Source organism: Mobula birostris, chromosome 9, assembly GCF_030028105.1.
Source record: "Mobula birostris isolate sMobBir1 chromosome 9, sMobBir1.hap1, whole genome shotgun sequence".
In the NCBI taxonomy this organism is placed as follows: Eukaryota; Metazoa; Chordata; class Chondrichthyes; order Myliobatiformes; family Myliobatidae; genus Mobula; species Mobula birostris.
The window spans coordinates 152,230,125-152,250,539 of record NC_092378.1 but is presented as its reverse complement, the minus strand read 5'-3'; the positions used below and the strand labels follow the sequence as shown (position 1 = coordinate 152,250,539).

Genomic DNA, 20,415 nt, shown 5'->3' with positions numbered 1-20,415 from the left:
AGATATCTCTGGCTGTCCATTCTGTCTTAGCGTCTTATCATCTTATACCCCTCTATCAGGTCACCTCTCCTCCTCCTTCACTCCAATGAGAAAAACCCGAGCTCACTCAGCCTATCCTCATAAAACATGCTCTCTAATCCAGGCAGCATCCTGGTAAATCTCCTCTGCCCCCACTCTAAAGCCTCCACATCCTTCCCTTAATGAGTTGACCAGAACTGAACACTGGAGTCCAAGCCCTGTAGCAATGGCCATTACCCCACCCGAAAACAAATAGTTAAAGTTGCCCTCCCAACCCCCAGACAACAACGTGTGCTCTATCTGTTACAGGAATCAATCCATTGATGACCACTACACAGAGATGCTGAGATATCTCCATTCCAAGCACGTCAGTCTGCAGACCCTCCAGGTGGGAGAGAAACACCCTCCCTGTGGGCAGTGAGATGGGTCATGGGCTGGAATGGGGGGAGGGGGTGATGGAAGTGTGTGGGTCTGGCTGGGGATGGCAGTCAGAGAGGTGAATATTGACCAGGTCTGGATACACAGTCAGGAGGTCCATCCATTGCCACGAGGCCAAATGGGCTGAGCTCCCAGGTGGAAGCAGCAAGAATCTGACAGGCATGCTCAAGGTAAGAGGTGGTGTGGGTATGTGGGGGTGGCCTGTGGAGGCGGGGTCTGAGTATGTGGGAGTGGCCTGAGGAGGTGGGGTCTGGGTATGTGAGAGTGGCCTGAGGAGGCGGGGTCTGGGTATGTGGGGGTGGCCTGTGGAGGCGGGGTCTGGGTATGTGGGGGTGGCCTGTGGAGGCGGGGTCTGAGTATGTGGGAGTGGCCTGAGGAGGTGGGGTCTGGGTATGTGGGGGTGGCCTGTGGAGGCGGGGTGTGGGTATGTGGGGGTGGCCTGTGGAGGCGGGGTCTGAGTATGTGAGAGTGGCCTGAGGAGGTGGGGTCTGGGTATGTGGGCGTGGCCTGAGGAGGCGGGGCCTGGGTATGTGGGAGTGGCCTGAGGAGGCAGGGTCTGGGTATGTGGGAGTGACCTGTGGAGGCGGGGTCTGGGTGTGTGGGAGTGGCCTGAGGAGTGTAATCTGTCTGTGTGGGAGTGGCCTTCAGGGAGGTGCAGTCAGATTATAAATGTGGCCTTGACGTGGACAATCTGGTTATGTTGCAATGGACTTTCCTGTTGCAGTGAACTTGAGTGGGTCAGCATCTGGGGGTGGGGGTCTGTCAGTGTGGGGCGTGACCAGTGAATGTGGGTGGGGTCTGTCAGTGTGGGACGTGACCAGTGAATGGGGGTGGGGTCTGTCAGTGTGGGACGTGACCAGTGAATGGGGGTGGGGTCTGTCAGTGTGGGACGTGACCAGTGAATGGGGGTGGGGTCTGTCAGTGTGGGACGTGACCAGTGAATGTGGGTGGGTCTGTCAGTGTGGGACGTGACCAGTGAATGGGGGTGGAGTCTGTCAGTGTGGGACGTGACCAGTGAATGTGGGTGGGGTCTGTCAGTGTGGGGCGTGACCAGTGAATGTGGGTAGGTCTGTCAGTGTGGGGCGTGACCAGTGAATGTGGGTGGGGTCTGTCAGTGTGGGACGTGACCAGTGAATGTGGGTGGGTCTGTCAGTGTGGGGTGTGACCAGTGAATGTGGGTGGGGTCTGTCAGTGTGGGACGTGACCAGTGAATGTGGGTGGGGTCTGTCAGTGTGGGACGTGACCAGTGAATGTGGGTGGGTCTGTCAGTGTGGGACGTGACCAGTGAATGGGGGTGGAGTCTGTCAGTGTGGGACGTGACCAGTGAATGGGGGTGGGGTCTGTCAGTGTGGGGCGTGACCAGTGAATGTGGGTAGGTCTGTCAGTGTGGGGTGTGACCAGTGAATGTGGGTGGGTCTGTCAATGTGGGACGTGACCAGTGAATGTGGGTGGGTCTGTCAGTGTGGGACGTGACCAGTGAATGGGGGTGGAGTCTGTCAGTGTGGGACGTGACCAGTGAATGGGGGTGGGGTCTGTCAGTGTGGGGCGTGACCAGTGAATGTGGGTAGGTCTGTCAGTGTGGGGTGTGACCAGTGAATGTGGGTGGGTCTGTCAATGTGGGACGTGACCAGTGAATGTGGGTGGGTCTGTCAATGTGGGACATGGTTTTTCTGGTGATGGTCAGACCATGCTGGGGCCAGTGTCATCTCTGGGGCAGCATCTGTCCGTACAGGGGATATGGTCTGGGGGGGGGGGGGTCAGTGCCAACCCACACCAGTGGACGTGTCCTGCCTTTGGGGTGGAGCCTTGCCCTGCAGGCTGGCGGATGGACAGCGAGAGCTGTGTTAACCAGGGTAACGGGGCGGATGGACAGCCAGGGCTGTGTTAACCGGGGTAACGGGGCGGATGGACAGCCAGGGCTGTGTTAACCAGGGTAACGGGGCGGATGGACAGCCAGGGCTGTGTTAACCGGGGTAACGGGGCGGATGGACAGCCAGGGCTGTGTTAACCGGGGTAACGGGGCGGATGGACAGCCAGGGCTGTGTTAACCGGGGTAACGGGGCGGATGGACAGCCAGGGCTGTGTTAACCGGGGTAACGGGGCGGATGGACAGCCAGGGCTGTGTTAACCGGGGTAACGGGGCGGATGGACAGCCAGGGCTGTGTTAACCGGGGTAACGGGGCGGATGGACAGCGAGAACTGTGTTAACCAGGGTAACGGGGCGCTACAGGGATGAAGATCCTGAGCTCCTGGGAACATTCCCATTTCCAGTTGACTCTCCTCACCTTCCAGACATCGATCGCTGCCTACTTCCAGGGGATCGTGCAACAGCCCAGGCGGCTGGGTGCTGACCTTCGGCAGATGGACGCTGACACCTTCCTGCTCAGCATGAGATACCTGTACAGCGACGGGAGTGTGGAGGTTTGTGTCACTGTTTCAGGTGGTCACGGAGTTCATGTCACCCCTCCCGCCTCTGTGTAACCCACCCCCCACCTCTCCATCCTCTGAGATCCCTGAGCCACTCCCGTTATGGTCTCCCGAGTGCCTGTTCATCCCCACCCGTCTTCCTTTCAAAGCTCAAAGTAAGATTATTATCTGTCAGTGTGGGGTCAAACCCGAGGCTCGTTTTCCTGCAGGCATACTCGATAAACCCATAATAGAATAATGACCATAATGGAATCAATGAAAGAGCACACCAACTTGGGCATTCACCAGTGTGCAAAAGACAACAAACTGTGCTAATACAAAAAAGAAATAATAATAATAATAATTGAATAAGCAATAAATATTGGGAACATGAGATGAAGTGTCCTTGAAAGTGAGTCCAGAGGTTGTGGGAACAGTTCAGTGATGGGGTGAATGAATTTTGTAAAGTTATCCCCACCGGTTTAAGAGCCTGATGGTTGAGGGGTGATACCTCTTCCTGAACCTGGCGGTGAGGGTGGTGAGGGTCCTGAGGCTCCTGTACCTCCTTCCTGATGGCAGCAGCAAGGAGAGGTTAAAGATAAAATATATTTAAGGGGAACCTCGGGGAAGCTTCTTCACTCAGAGGGTGGAGTGAGTGTGAACTGAGCTGCTGGTGGATGTGGTGAATGAGGGTTCGATTATAACATTGAACAGAAATCTGGATAGGAGCATGGATGGGACTAGGCAGAAGGCCAGGTTGGCACTGACTAGATGGGCTGAAGGGCCTGTTTCCATGCTGTCCTACTCTATGAGACTCTGCGGGTCCCAGAGATCCCTGATAGTGGCAGCACAGGTTGGTAGGTGGTGCAAAAGGCTTGTGGTAAGGTGGGGTATAGAGTGGGCTGGTCATGTTGCAACCCCACTAAGCCACGTGGAGTGCAGGGCGCCATTCCAGTTCCCACCCGGGAAGGATGTGTGTGGAGAGAGAAGGATATCTCTATCTCTCCCTCCCTTTCTCCCACTCTCTCTACTTCTCTCCCTTTCTCCCTTTCATTCCCTTTCCCTCCTCGTTTTCCCCCTTTCTCTCCCTCCATCCTCTCTTCCCCTTCTCTTCCCCTTCTCCTTTCTCTCTCCCCCCATCCCCATTCTCTTTCTCCTCATTCTCGCTCTCTCCCACTCCTCCTCCCTCCTTTCTCTAGCAAGCTCCTCTACTTCCTCACTGGGAAACCACCGTCAGCATGGGTCGGAAATAAGATCTCCTCTTCACTGACAATCAACACTGGCACGTCTAAAGGATGTGTGCTTAGCTCACTGCTCTACTCTCTCTACACCCACGACTGTTCGGCTAGGCAGAGCTCAAACACCAACTATAAATCTCCTGATGACACAACTATTGTTGGCAGAGTTTCAGACGGGGACGAGGAGGCGTACAGGAACAAGACAGATCAGCTGGTTGAGTGGTGTTGGAGCAGCAACCTTGCGCTGAATGTTAGTGAGACCAAAGAATTTATTGGGAATTCAGAAAGCATAAGACAAGGTAACACACACCAGTCCTCGTTGAGGGATCAGAAGTGGAAAGGGTGAGCAATTTCAAGTACCTGGGTGTCAACGTCTCTGGGGATCTATCCTGGGCCCCACATAGTGATGCAATTACGAAGAAGGCACAACAGAGACTATATTTCATTAGGAGTTTCAGGACACTCGATATGTCACCGAAGACTCTAGCAAATCTGTACAGATATACCATGGAGAGCATTCTAACTGGTTGCATCACTGTCTGGGACGGAGGGGCAGTACACGGGATCGGAAAAAGCTTCAGAAAGTTGTAAACTCAGCCAGCTCCATCATGGACACTGGCCTCCCCAGCATTGAGGACACCTTCAACCGGCCATGCCTCTGTCATTATGGACCCCATAACCCAGGACATGACTTCTCTCTGCTACCATCAAGGAGGAGGTACAGGAACATGAAAACACACTCTCAGTGTTTAGGAACAGCTTCTTCTCCTCTGCTGTCAGGTTTCTGAACAGACAGTGAATCCATGGACACTGCCTCATTAGTTTTCTCTACTTATTTAAATTAATTTTGTTTTTATATATATTCCTTATTGTAATTTATGTTTTTATTATTATATATTGCAATGTTGTGCTGCTGCAAAACAACAAATTTCATGACATATGCCAGTGATATTAAACCTGAGTCTGATTCTCTCTCTCTTTCTATCTTTCTCCATCTCTCTCTCTTTCTCTCCTCTCTCTCTCTCTCTGTCCCCATCCTTTCCTTTTCTCTATCTTTCTCCACCTCTCTTTCCCCATGCCCATTCTCTGGCTCCGCGCCCACAGCTCATGTACACGAGCCTTTCCTTCAGGGAGATCCGAGAGGCGCTCCTGCGTTCCCCGAGCGGCGGCCGCAGCCTCTTTGTTGCACTCTGGCAGAGATGCTCCCCGCAGCCCAGTTCACCCGGGTGCCTGGAGCTCCTCAGCAAGGCCCTGAGGCTGTCGTCAGCCGCCTACCTGCAGCCCGAGATGGTCACTGACATGCCCCAGGACCTTCCAGAGGACAGCTTCAAGAACATGTGAGTCAAAGCAAATTTATTATCAAGGTATGTACAGTATCTGCCATCATGTACAGTCCTACCCTGTGGGCATTCACAGTAAAGACAAAGAAACACAATAGAATCAATGAATAAACACACACATGAAGGACAAACAACAAGCTGTGCAAATACCAACAGAGAGAAAAAAAATAATAAGCAATAAATAATGAAGACTTAAGATAAAGAGTCCTTGAAAGGTTGTGGAGTCAGATTAGCGTTGAGGTGAGTGAAGTTATCCGCAGCGGTTCAGGAGCCTGATGGTTGCAGGATAATAACTGTTCCTGAAGCTGGTGGTGTGGGACCTCCTGCCGGATGGTGGTAGCGAGAAGGAAGCGTGGCCTGGATGGTGGGGGTCCTTGATGAGGAAGCTCCCCTCTTGTGGCAGCGTTCCGTGTGGATGGGGAGGGCTTTCCTGTGATGGACTAGGCTGTATCCACTTTTTTTTAGGCTTTTCCATTCCTGGGCATCAGTGTTTCCACACCAGACTGTGATACTCTCCACTGTGCATCTGTAGAAGTTTGTCAATGTTTTTGGTGTCATGCTGGATCTATGTAAATGTCTAAAGAAAATGTAGAAGCACTGTGCTGCCTTCTTTGTGATGGTTCTTACGTAACACACCCCTGTACCTGGGCTGTGAGTTGTTGCAAAGAAGGTTTGAGGGGTTTTGTTCCACCCACCATCTCCAGTGATATCCATTGCTTCCCATTTGGCTGCAGGTGAGAGTGAGGGTGAAGTAGGATTTTCAACCGTGCCCATCAGGGTAGGGTTAGGGCTATTTGTAAGAGCAAGTCTACCTCAATACGTTAAGTCGTTAGTAGGTAGCTGCAAGCTTACAGCTCAAAACAGATCATTTTTATACACTTACAATGTCCAGAAATCCATCCTGATCTGCAACCATCTTTAATGAGTCCATTTGTCTTTTGAGGCTTCTCTTCTCCCTCCCCCACCCCAGGATAGCTGTGTCCTGTTTTTCTTTGTTGTCAAAACACTCCCTGTCATAAAACACACCCCCTTGAAAAATCACACCCCTTCTTGAAGCTTTCCATCCAAACAAGTCAACAATCCAGCAGAGCACCCTGCGATCGCACTGGTTCCATTTTGTCACATTACATTTTACAAATGCTATAAATTCATAGACACTTCAGGGTTACAGATATAAGCAGTCATGCTCCGTGCACACACACGCACACACACACACGCGCACACACACACACACACACACACACGCACACACACACACACAGAGTGAGCAGGGGAGTTCCTAGTCCAACACCCACTCCTCTATCGGCATCATCAGAGTAGATTGTCTGTTGACCCTCATACCGCTGTTTGTAGGACCTTGCTGTGCCCAAATCGCAGAGCCAGTTTTGTTTGAGGTGTTTTGCTGTGTGAGGGGCACCACATAAATGCAGTTGCTGTCCATCTAACAGGGTCACCTCTCTGACTCCGCAGAACGGCCGTATTTAAGGAACTGTACGACGACATGACGTCTCGTTGTCAAAGGGCCGTCTACGAGTGGATCCGACACATCCTGCAGAGACTCAACCAGCAGTCTGGTATGTGGTGTGAGAACCCCCACCATCCCGACCAACCCTCCCAGCCAGACCGTCAGACCCTCAGGCGGCCAGTGTCAGTGGAAAAGCTGTGGACACTTTGAACACTGTCTGTTTTTTTCCCCACTGCAGGAGCAAGCGGGGGAGCTTCGTGGATTGTGGCTGAGAACCTATGGTTCCTGGGGCGATTCGTGGTCCACCTCCCTCCTGAGGAGATCCACAAGATCGGCCTCAATGAGGTCAGCCTCACCCACTATCCTCCTCCTACCAGGCAGGGAGCAGGACTGAGAGGCTGAATGGCCTCGTTCTATCTCAGGCCATCTCAAGTTTTAGAACCTAGAACAAAAAAATCACAACGCAAGAGATCCTGCAGGTGCTGGAAATCCAGAGCAACACACACAAAATGCTGGAGGAACTCAGCAGGTCAGGCAGCATTTACAGAGGCGAATAAGGAGTCAAAATTCCGGGTTGAGATCTACTATCAGGACTGGAGAAGAAAGGGGCAGAAGCAAATGAATAGGCCATTCAGCCCACAATGCTGTGCTGAAATAATTGAACTAATGAACTCGACTCAGAATCAGAATCAGGTTTAATATCACGAGCATGTCGTGAAACTTACTGTTTTGTACTTAAAAATTAAAACATAGAAATTACAATATGAGATGTACACAGTATAAAAATTAAATTAAGTAATGCAGAAAGAGAGCAAAAAGTACTGAGGTGATGTTTATGGGTGGGAAATCTGATGGTGGTGGGTAAAAAAGCTGTTCCTGAAATGTTGAGTGTGTATCTTGAGGCTCCTGTACCTCCTCCCTGAGGGTGGTATTGAGCAGAGGGCACGCCCTGAAAGGTGGCGGTCCCTAATAAAGGATGTTGCAACTCCAGCCTAAGCAATCTCCATTTCCTCCATCCCCTGCTGATCATGTGTTTATCTGAGAGCCTCTAAAACTACCTCTTTCGTATCTGCCTCCGCCACCACGTCTGGAAGCACATTCCAGGACCCCCCCCCCCCCCAGCACTCTCTGTGTAAAAAATAAACTTGCCCTACACATCTCTTTTGAACTTTCTCCCTCCCGACTTCGATGCATGCCCTCTGGTATTAGACATTTCCACCCTGGGAAACAGATACTCCCCATCTGCTCATAATCTTATAAACATCCATCAGGTCTCCCCTCAGCCTCCTCCGCTCCAGAGACAAGTTTATCCAACTTCTCATTAAAGCACATCCCCTCTAATTCAGGCAGAAGCCTGGTGAACCTGTTCTGCATCCTCTCCAAAGCCTCCACATCCCTCCTGTAGTGGGACGACCAAAACTGCATGCAACATGACAAGTGTGACCTCAGTAAAGTTTAAATGTCTGCAATGTGTCTTGCTGACATACTCCACGCCTCAACCTGTGAAGGCAGACATGGCACAGGCCTGCTTTAACACCCTGGCCACTTTCTGGGATCGATACCCTTGGGCACTTGACCTTCCTCTCTCTCACTTTCCATTGAAACATCCGTCTGACCATTCCTTATGGAGTGTATAAAATCACGAGGGGCATAGAGAGGGCAAATGCACTCAAGTCTTTTTCCCAGGGTGGGTCTATCAAGAACCAGAGTTGAAGTTTTAAGGTGAGAAGGTTTAAGGTTTAATAGGGACCTGAGGGGTGAAATTTTAATGAGTGTGTGGAACAAGCTGCCAGAAGAAGTGGTTGACTTTTACACAACACTTGGACAGATATATGCATTGGAAAGGGTTAGATAATCATGGGTCAAATGCAGGCAACTGGGGAAAGCTTGGATGGGCATCATCAATGAGTTGGGCCAAAAGGCCTGTTTCCAGGGTGTATATGACTCTCTTTATAGGAAGGGTGTTATCTCCCGGGGGAAGGGTTTGAGCGTTGTGCTGAAGCCATTGAAAAGGTGCAGCGTTCTCCAGTTCCTGCCTGGTTAACCAATGAGTCATTTCCCCCAACCCTAGATCCGGCTCTTCATTAATTACGACAACGCCACAAAGCAGCTGGACTCAGTTTACGACATCATGCCAGCAACCGCCAGAGCCTTCCAGGAGAGGATCAACGCCAGTGGCTTCAACATGGCCAACACCTCGACTGTGTACAGGTGAGCTGCAACTCAACCCTGGGACCTACCCCCACCCCAGCCCCATACCTGTCCTTGTCTGGCTATCACCAACATGAATATTTGAATCTGAAATGGGTTTATTATCACTGATGTATGATACAGCAGTTACCTCCTGTGCCTAATAAAGTGGCCACCGAGTGTGTGTTTGTGATCTTCTGCTGCTGTAGCCCGTCCACTTCAAGGTTTACTTTCTTTATTAATCTTTTTATTGATTTAAAAGGAACATAAATACAAACAAGAGGAGAATTATCTCAAAAATATATGTCAATAACAATGCAAACCGAGATTAAGATAGACATTATCAAAATCATACGTATTAAAATATATAATAAAAAAAGAAAACAGCAATTCTCTTATCAGTTCTTGAAAAGGAAAGAAAAAACATTGAATTTTAAATGAAGAAAAAAAACACTGTATAAAAAAGAAACAAAAAAAAGGGACTGAGCAGTCCATTTTGAGGATACGACCAAAAAAAAAGACTTCCTGATCAAATCTAAAACTTCGAGAAAAAAAGTTGGAAGAGTAGTAAATCAAATTAAATGAAAATATTGGATAAAAGGTCACCAGATTTGCTGAAATTTAAAGGATGTATCAAATGTCTGACTTCTTATTTTCTCTAACCTTAAACAGGACATAATGGAGGAGAGCCAATAAAATTCAGTAGGTGGGATTAGAATCCTTCCACTTCAATAAAATGGCTCTCCTAATCAATAAAGTCAAAAAGGCCATCTCATGTTGAGCAGAAGCAGCCACTTCAAGGTTTAATGTGTGTGTGTGTTCGGAGACGCTCCTCTGCACACCGCTGTTGTAATGCGTGGTCATATAAGTTTCTGTTGCCTTCCTAACAGCTGGAACCAGTCTGGCCATTCCCCTCTGACCTCTCTCATTAACAAGGTGTTTTCACCCACAGAACTGCTGCTCACTGGATGTTTTTTGTTTCTCACACCATTCTCTGTAAACTCTAGATCAGGGGTTCCCAATCTGGAGTCAATGGATCCCTTGCTTAATGGTATTGGTCCATGGCATAAAAAAGGTTGGGAACCCCTGCTCTAGAGACTGTTGTGTGTGAAAATCCCAGGAGATCAGCAGTTTCTGAGATACTCAAACCACCCCGTCTGGCACCAACAATGATTCCAAAGTCAACTGTCAATTAGATCACATTTTCTTCCCCATTCTGATGTTTGGTCTGAGCAACAACTGAACCTCTTGACCACATCTGCATGCTTTTATACATTGAGTTGCTGCGACGTGATTGGCTGATTAGATAGATGCATTAACGTGCAGGTGGATAGGCGTACCTAAGAAAACGGCCAGTGGGTGAATGCTGGTGATAATAAACCTAATTCTGAACTAGTTGCCTTGCGAGTGATTCTGTTGCCAGGCAATGAAGGAAACGAGGTATTGGTATTGGTACTGGTATTGGAATTCGGTTAATACTGTCACATGTTCCAAATGATATGGATGGCGGATTGGAGATACGTCTCTACCAAAGGAGGTGCAAGACACTCCTTCCCTCCACTGGCCTGCAGCTCACCCTTGCGCAAGGTGAAGCACCTGCTTAGCCCCCCCACCCCCACCTCGCCCTGATCAGGGTCACGTGAAGATACGGGAGCAGGTGGCGAATTGTCGTATGAGCAGCCGGTGCAGATCACAAGTCCTGGTTATGTGACCACTGACACCAGGCAGACAATCTCTAAAGAGTATTGATAATGGCTGGGGCCACCCATCTTGTAAAGACACTGCCCAGAAGAAGGCAATGGCAAACCACTTCTGTAGAAAAATTTGCCAAGAACTATCATGGTCATAAGACTGTGATTGCCCACGTTGTACAACATGGCACATAATGACGATGTCATATAACCCAACACATAATGAAGATGATGATGATGATGATGTAACAAAAGATCAAAACCTTGTGTTCTTCCTGTAACAATGATGTGTATTTTATGTTTTATTTCTTGAGGAAGGCTGCTCATTGATGACAGTTGTGTCATCTCTGTGGATGGTGCCATTGTCAAGTTTAAGTTTGGCTTTATTGTCATCTGGGCTGTACATGTATACAACCAAATGAAATGGTGTTCCTCCAAGTTTGTAAATCTGGCAGGAGGAACAGACGCTGGGAATGGGGAGGGTGGAGATCCACGGGAGGGGTGAGGGACAGGTGGCAGAGAAAGAGTGCCAGGGACAGGGGATGGCACAGGTGCAGACACACCCAGCACTGAGACACCAGGCAAGGTCATCTGATTTCAAAAAATTGGTTTATTGATCATTACAGAATGTCTCTCTGGTGCTTCCCACTCCCTCCCCTCTCCCTTCCCCTTTTCCCAACCGTGATTCCCCTCTCCCTGCCCCCTTCCCACTCTCAGTCCACAATAGAGACTCATATCAGAATCAGGTTTATCATCACTCACATATGTCATGAAATTTATTTGTTTGTTGCAGCAGCAGCACAGTGCAATACATAAAATTATTGCAGTACTGTGCAAAAGTCTTAGACACCCTGGTTATATAAGACTCTAGCACAGAACTGCACAACCAAAAAAAATAATGTTGCTCCAGACCACAAAACCTATAAGGTATCATATATGTATTCCCTATTTGCACTTACTAAATTTAACTTCTATTGTAATTTACAGTTTTTATTATTAAATATTGTAATGTACTGCAGCTGCAAAACAACAAATTTCATGACGTACGCCAGTGATATTAAACCTGAGTCTGATTCTCATTCACACACAGCACACAAAACAAAATATTACCATAAGTAAGTTAATAAAATATAATTGAAAGTGCACGAAGTTTGCAGCAGAGGTAAACAGCTAACAGCTCGCTGTCCTAGTGATGAGAGCTAGGTGGTGGCCGGGTTGGACTGATCACCAGGGATGACAAGTCCAGGTATCATCAGGACGTAAACAGGGTAGAGTCCTGGTGCAATCACGTGACCCGGAGCTGAACGTCCTCAAAACCGTGGAGAGGGATATCGACGTCAGGAGAAATGTGTCTCCTCTCCACCCACTCATCATCAACAACTCCAGTTCGCACTGTTTCAATGTTCATCTTCCTGGGCGTCATTTCATGGGACTTCATGGCAGAATCAGAATCCGAATATCACCGGTATATGTCTTGAAATTTATTAACTTTGCGGCAGCAGTACAATGCAATACATAATAATCGAGAAAAAACTGTAAATTACAGAAAATATATATACATTAAACAGTTAAATTAAATAAGCAGTGCAAAAATAGAAATAAAAAAATAGCAGTGAGGTACTGTTCATGGGTTCAATGTCCGTTCAGAGATCAGATGGCAGAGGGAAGAAGCTGTTCTTGAATCATTGAGTGGGTTCCTTCAGGCTTCTGTACCTCCTCCCTGATGGTTAGGGCATGTCCTGGGTGATGGGGGTCCTTAATGATGGATGCCACCCTTTTGAGATGTTGCTCGTTGAAGATGTGCTGGATACTACGGAGGCGGGTGCCCACGACGGAGCTGACTGAGGTTACAACTCTCTGCAACCTACTTCGATCCTGTGCAGTAGCCTCCCCCACCCCCCAGCTCCCGTCCATACCAGACGGTGACGCAGCCAGTTAGAATGCTCTCCACGGTACATTTGTAGAAATTTGCACGTGTTTTTAGTGACATACCAAATCTCCTCAAATTCCTAATGAAATATAGCCGCTGTCCATGCCTTCTTTGGCTTTGATACATTAGATACAGACTAGGTCCTCAGAGATATTGACACCCAGGAATTTGAAATGTGAAAGAAGCATATCTCCTCCATTAACGAAAAGGCTCAGCAGAGGCTGTACTTCATGTGACAGTTGGTAAAGTTCCATTTCCCTTGATCTTTGATCCTCATCTGATAGAGGTGAATAAACAGCCAACATTTTGAGCTAAGAGTCCTGATGGAGGGTCTTGGACCGAAACGTTGACCGTTTATTCCTCTCCGTAGATGTCACCTGACCTGCTGAGTTCCTCCAGCATTTTCTGTACCTTGTTCAGGATTTCCAGCGCCTGCAGAATCTCCTGAGTTTATGATCTGTTGTTTTTCTGATTCCGTGTGCCTGTGACACTGCGGCAAGTAAGCTTTTCATTGGATGGACGCGCACAGGACAATAAACTCCACTTTGAGACCAGCTGGCTCCATGTCATCCTCACAACCTCGCCGTGTGGAATTCATTGCCACAGACGGCTGTGGAGGCCAAGAATATTTAAAACGGAGGTTGATAGGTTCTTGATTAGCCAGGGTGTCAAAGGTTACGGGGAGAAGGCAGGAGAATGGGGTAGAGAGGGATAATAAATCAGCCATGATGGAATGGTGGAGCAGACTTGATGGGCTGAATGGCCTAATTCTGTTTCTATGTCTTATGATCTTAACTGTCTCCCTTTCACAGACTTGGCCTCCTGGTTTGCTTCTTCGACAATGTGCAGGAGTTGGACACTGGCGAGGCCCGTAGCCTCCTCCACCAGATGATTAAATGCAGCCACCTCAAGGGCTTCCAAGCCGATGTCAAGAAGGTAGAGTCATCACTGGGGACCCAGGTCCCACCCCATCGGGTATGGAGGCTGCAAACTGTGGGGCAGAAATGAAACACAGAAATACTCAGCAGGGCAGGCAGCATCTGAAGAGAGAGAAACGAGAGTTAATGTTTCAGGTCAAAGACCTTTCACTGTTTCTGGCAGTGCCCCCTCCCCATGTATGCAGCTGGAAATTGTGGGGCAGCAAACTAAATAGGGAATCAGTATCTGGTTTATTATCACTGATATTTGTTGTTTAGGGGCAGCAGTACGTTGCAATACATAATAAAAAAGCCATAAATTACAATGTCAAACCCAGCTGGGTCCCAACCTGGGCAGCAGCAGTAACTGCGCGGAAGAAAGGCCTGGCAACCTACTTCCGTATCTTGCCATGAAAACCCTACGGACCATGAGGTCACGAAGATTCAGACAAAACGTAACGACTAAACAACAACAAGTTCAAAAAGAGAGCAAATAAAAAGAAAAAAAAAGGTCATAGTCGTAGTCATAGTCACAGTCATAGTCATACTTTATTGATCCCGAAGGAAATTGATTTTCATTACAGTTGCCCCAACCAAGAATAGAGTATAAATATAGCAATATAAAACTATGAATAATTAAATAGTAATATGTAAATTATGCCAGGAAATAAGTCCAGGACCAGCCTATTGGCTCAGGGTGTCTGACCCTCCAAGGGAGGAGTTGTAAAGTTTGATGGCCACAGGCAGGAATGACTTCCTATGACACTCTGTGTTGCATCTCGGTGGAATGAGTCGTTTCCATTCAGAAATCTGATGGCGGAGGGGAAGAAGCTGTTCCTGAAACACTGAGTGCCTCTCTTCAGGCTCCTGACTCTCCTCTCTGATGATAGTAATGGGAAGAGACCATGTCCTGGATGATGGGGATTCCTTAATGACAGATGCTGCCTTTTGACGATGTCCTGGATGCTGAGGAGGCCGGTGCCCATGATAGAGCTGGCTGAGTTTATAACTTCCTGCAGCTTTTTCTGATCCAGACGGTTATGTGACCAGTGAAGTGGAGAGTTCAGTAGTGGTAAATACACTCTAAATCAGAGGCTCTCAGCATGGGTCATGTCGCATTCCACAGCGGCCACAAGTGAAAAAACAGAAACAGGAGTTTCTGAACGGGCCTCGATAAGTTTACTGTTCTAATGAAATATTGCTAAATTATATGATCTCAGAGAGGATGTGCTGACATTGGAGAGGGTTCAAAGGAGGTTCATGAAAAAGATTGAACAGCTTGTCATATGAGGAGTGTTTGAAGGCTCTGAGCCTGTACTCACTGGAATTCAGAACAATGAGTTGGGGATCTCATTGAAACATTTCAAAAGTTTAAAGGCTTAGATATAGTGGATCGAAGGGTTCTGGCCCGAACGTCGACCGATCTTTTCCACGGATGCTGCCCGACCTGCTGAGTTCCTCCAGCGTGTTGTGAGTGTTAGATATAGTGGATGCGGAGAGGATGCTTCTCACAGTTGTGGGGGGGGCGGGTCTAGGACCAGAGGGGACAACCTCAGAATAGAGGGACGTCCGTTTAGAATGGAGATGAGGAGGAATTTGTTTAGCCAGAGGGTGGTGCGTCTGTGGAATGCATTGCCACAGGCAGCGGTGAAGGCCAGGTCACTGGGTGCATTTAAGGCAGAGGTTGACAGTTCTTGATTAGTCAAAGTGGGAAGGGACATGGGGAGAAGTCAGGAGAATGGGGTTGAGAGGGAAATGGATCAGCCATGATGGAATGGTGGACAGACTTGATGGGCCAAATGGCCTAATTCTCCTGCTACATCTTACAGTCTAAATGATTATCTGTAATTTAATTGGAATACTGAATGGTATTAATGGAAAAATATGGTAGATGATGCAAATGAGGCATCGTGTGTGTGTGTGGTGGCCTGTCACCTTAATCGTTATCTCTGTTCCTGCTTGACCACGCACAAATCACCATTCACTCCCCGCAGGGCGGCCAGCTCAGCCCCACACCACATCCACCCCAAAGTGGGTGGTGGGTCCATTTGGGGTGAACATAGAACATAGAATAGTACAGCACAGTACAGGCCCTTCGGCCCACATTGTCGTGCCGACCCTCAAGCCCTGCCTCTCATATAACCCCCCCACCTTAAATTCCTCCATATACCTGTCTAGTAAGTCTCTTAAACTTCACTAGTGTATCTGCCTCCACCACTGACTCAGGCAGTGCATTCCACGCACCAACCACTCTCTGAGTAAAAAACCTTCCTCTAATATCCCCCTTGAACTTCCCACCCCTTACCTTAAAGCCATGTCCTCTTGTATTGTGAATAGTGTTGACACCACATTGCAAGAATGTCTTATTGAGCTGCAGTGTGACAGAACAGCTCAAGCAGAATTCTGAATAACTAGTGATATCTAAAATGTTTCCACAGCGCTGGGAGAAAGCAAAGTTGTTTCTAATTTAATTTCCTACTTCTTTTATCTAATTGAATGTAGTTTTCATCAAAGGTTCAAAGGTTCATTTATTATCAAACTATACAACTTGAAATTTTTCCTCTCCAGGTAGCCATGAAACCAAGAGAGACAGCACGATCATTGACTCCCAAATCCCACCTCCCCGCACAAAAAAACAAATAAAACAGAGCAGGAACATCGACCCTCAAGTCCCCCCTCCCCGCACAAAAAAACAAACAAAACGGAACAGGAACATCGACCCCCAAATCCCCCCTCCCCACACAAAAAAACAAACAAAACGGAACAGGAATATCAACCCTCCCGTACAAAGTTGGAATAAAATAGATCGGGCACATTGACCTCCAAATTCCCCTCCCTGCGCAAAAAAATAAGAAAGATCAGTGGAAAACACAGAACATAAAAGAGAATAAGGCTGATATAAGCTCTAGACCAAGTCCACATCCAAACTGCAGAAAACCTGGGGAGCACTCTCCGGGCCCAGTGGCAGACCAGCTTTCAAAAGCCTGCACCTGCTCCCTACCTGCTTAGAAAAGCTCGTATCCATCTCAATGTTGTGAAAAGAGTTGATCTTTGATTACCTTCAATCAAGTTGCAACCAGATATTCAACAACACGCTAGTTTGCATCAGTTGGAAGGATCTCACTAAGTACCCAAATTGCTGGTTGAAGAATATTATATGAATTATAAATAAAATATTCTATTCAGGGTTCCCCCAGGTTGTTATAGCTGGGGATGGTAACGGAGGAAAGATCCCACTGGGTACTAAGCCCAGTGAAATTGTTTCTACTGACAGGAGAAGGGACAAAGGTGGGTTACTGGTGTCCTAAAACCAGGTGCTTTGGGCAGATGAGGCTCGTCAGCCATTGGCTCATCTAGGGGAAGGAAACTCGAATCTCAAACCTCCGCCTCCTCGTGGCTATACCTACTGATTGGGAAGGCTTCGGGAGTAATCCGCTAGGGAAAATCCAGGATGCAGTCCCTATGGCAGTCCTACAGTGAGTTCAATGCTGACTGGCTACCCCTGCAACGCTGCTGGTGTCAAACTGTATCGGTCTCTGCTGTTCCTTTGGGTTGATCAGGTGTGTGGAGAGGGAGGGCCTGCTACGTGGGTGACAGTTGCTCCCCATATTGTACTGCCCTGTCTTGCATATCTCGACAGCTAGGACACAATATCCATGGTCGTCCCTGACCGACGGACGGCTCGGATCCCATTCAGAGCTTTGAAATAGTTTTATTTTTCATACACACCTGCTGAGGACCTCTGCTGGTTAGGGTCAACTATGGAACAGTATCTTGGACTCTCCATTTTCAAGGAGGGCCATGGATGCTGCGTCCCAGCTGTCTACCTGATACGCAAGTCAGGGCCATACGATATGATCAGAGTTTTCCTTCTCCTAGATGAGCTGCCAACCACATCTGATGAGCCCCATCTGCCCAAAGAGACTGGTTTTAAAATGGCAGTAACCCACCTTGGCCCCTTCTCCTGCCAGTAGAAACGGTTCTGCCGGGCTTAGTAGCCAAGCAAAACGTAAAGGCCAGGAGCTGGATGTGGTTGTCAGAGGCTATTTGTGACACAGACCATTGGGAGCATTTAATAGGTAGTGAAAGCTTGTTCCCATTACCACCCCCAGCTATGACAACCTTCAGGTTGTTACGTTATATTTAACATATAATGATATCTATAACCTGTTAAAACATAAATAAGTATTGGCTGTATATCAGAATAATTAGTACAGCTGCCCAAAAATAAAACTTAACCAGCTAACTAACAGAGACTATGGAGGGTGGGGGCCTCAGGGGTAAACGAAAGACACATTTTGGCCCCGAGGAGAGAAGGGTTGAGAACCATTGTTAAAAATTGCAATAGGCTGGTGTTTAGTGTCACAAACAGGAGAAAATCTGCACTCACTGGAAATCAGAGCAACACACACACAATGCTGGAGGAACTCAGCGGGCCAGGCAGCATCTATAGAAAAGAGTGAACAGTCAGCGTTTCGGGCCAAGACACTCATCAGGTGTATAGCGTGCCGGTCGAACAGCCTGTTTTCCGGGTGGCGTTGAGCTGCCCTCATCCAGAGAATTTCCAGCCTGCTTCTCCGAATCAGGTTTATTTTCACTGACATATATCACGAAATGTTTGTCTTACGGCAGCGGTACGGCGCAATGCATTAAAAAATTACTATAAATTACAATTAAAAATATATATTAATGCTACCCTTGGCTTAAGTGTCTACAACCAGGGTTCAATGTCAACAGTTAAGTGAAGTTTGGGTAGGTATCTGGGTGGGAGGGATTTCGGGGGCTATGCTTCAGATGCCGGTCGATGAGGCTAGGCAGGTTTGATGGGCCGAGAGGCCTTTTTCTCTTCTCTATGTCTCTGAGGTGACTGCCCCATTGACCATTCATTCCATAGGGTGATGGTCACTGGTAATTAATGATCGGGTTATTACTGTCACACCTACCGAGGTTCAGTGAGAAGCTTTGACTTGCTTGCCGTGCACAGAGATTATACTGTCACATCAGTGCTGGTATCGGTGAAGTGCCGAGCTCTGCGTTGACAGCCGGGACAGCTGCCGTACCAAACCGTGTTTTACTGAGGCAGCTCTAAGTGGGGAGAGGGCAGCAATGACTCCAAGTGCTTTGGGCCGGGCAGGAAGGTCACTGGGGATGGTGGGTCTGCTCACTGCAGTCCTGGGACTCCGTGGACCCTGACTGTCCTGACCGCGGCTCTCTGCTCTCTTCCAGCTGAAGTCCCAGCTACTGGGACTTGTGCTGAGAACCCAACGGCTTAACGAGACCCTGGGCTCCATCTCCGATGCTCTCGGCTGCCTGTCCTTCCCTCAGCTCGAATCCCTGCCGCCGGAGTCCGTGCGGAGCGCCATGCCAATCCTCGGAGCGGTCAGTGGCTGGAGCCCCGGCCAGGCGGTCATCCTGGCCGACAAGATCGTCGGGGACGGCGGTGAGGTGAGGGGGAAGGGGTCAGGGTGATTGTGTGTGGACCCGCTCACAGGGAGGAGGAGATCCACCAGCTTGTTCAAACCAACCCACAGGGGGATCTCAGTGAGTCTGACTGTCTGTGGAGGCAGAGTGTAGACGGGAGAAAGTTGGTGTTGAGAGATAAGAACGTTTTGATAGGGTTAATTTTTGTCACACGTACTGAGATAGTGAAAAACTTGTCTAGCATACTGTCCACACAGATCAGATCATTACAACAGAGCATTGAGGTAGAACAAGGTAAAACAGTAAACAAAATTGGAGCAACACACATCAAAGTTGCTGGTGAACGCAGCAGGCCAGGCAGCATCTCTAGGAAGAGGTGCAGTCGACGTTTCAGGCCGAGACCCTTCGTCAGGACGGAACTGGTTTATTTTTGTCACATGTACCCAGATCATGAAAAGCTTGTCTTGAGTATTGTTCATACAGTTCAGACCATTACACAGTGCGATGATGTTCAAAGTTCAGAATAAATTTATTATCAAAGTACATGTGTACAAAAGATAGTGGATTTGGTCCAGACAGCACAGGTAAAGCCCTCCCAACCATTGAGAACATCTACATGAAATGTTGTCATAGGAAAGCAGCATCCATCATCAGAGATCCTCACCGCCCAGGCCACGCTCTTTCTCACTGCTGCCATCAGGTAGAAGGGACAGGAGCCTCAGGACTCACAGCACCAGGTTCAGGAACAGTTACAACCCCTCAGCCATCAGGTTCTTGAACAAAGGGGTTAACTACACTCACTTGCCCATCCATTGAGATGTTCCCACAACCAATGATCTCACTTTAGGTACTCTTTATCTCGTTATCTCATGTTCTCATTATTTATTGCTATTTATTTATATTTGCATTTGCACATTTTGTTGTCCTCTGCACTCTGGTTGATCTTTCATTGATCCTGTTATAGGTACTGTTTTATAGATTTGCTGAGTATGCCCGCAGGAAACTGAAGTTCAGGGTTGTAGGTGGTGACATATATGTACTTAGATAGTAAAATTTACTTTGAACTTTGAACTTCTGAACTTTGTCACCATATACTGTACCATCCCAAGATTCATTTTCCTGTGGGCATTCACGGTAAATACTAAGAAACACGATATATAGGCATCAGTTAGTCTTGTTAGTCATGGATTTGCGCCTTGGAAGGTTTCCAGGGCGCAGGCCTGGGCAAGGTTGTATGGAAGACCAGCAGTTGCCCAAGCTGCAAGTCTCCCCTCTCCACGACACCAATGTTGTCCAAGGGAAGGGCACTAGAGCCGATACAGCTTGGCACCGGTGTCATCGCAGAGCACTGTGTGGTTAAG

The 20,415-nt window shown here is 48.1% G+C and overlaps 1 protein-coding gene across 2 annotated transcripts in view; it reads left to right on the top strand.

The window, feature by feature from the left end:
* Positions 1-330: 330 nt before the first annotated feature.
* Positions 331-20,415, top strand: part of LOC140203206 (otoancorin-like) — a 75,694-nt gene continuing 55,609 nt past the window's right edge. Inside the window, exons 1-8 of one of the 2 annotated variants that reach the window (XM_072269159.1) lie at positions 331-406; positions 2,749-2,877; positions 5,205-5,437; positions 6,911-7,014; positions 7,144-7,250; positions 8,977-9,116; positions 13,529-13,652; positions 18,860-19,078. In XM_072269159.1, the coding sequence (XP_072125260.1) occupies positions 359-406; positions 2,749-2,877; positions 5,205-5,437; positions 6,911-7,014; positions 7,144-7,250; positions 8,977-9,116; positions 13,529-13,652; positions 18,860-19,078 (1,104 nt within the window). In that variant the 5' untranslated portion in view covers positions 331-358. Of the gene's footprint in view, positions 407-2,688; positions 2,878-5,204; positions 5,438-6,910; positions 7,015-7,143; positions 7,251-8,976; positions 9,117-13,528; positions 13,653-18,859; positions 19,079-20,415 lie in introns of those variants that run through there. The other variant, XM_072269158.1, reaches the window with a different exon arrangement.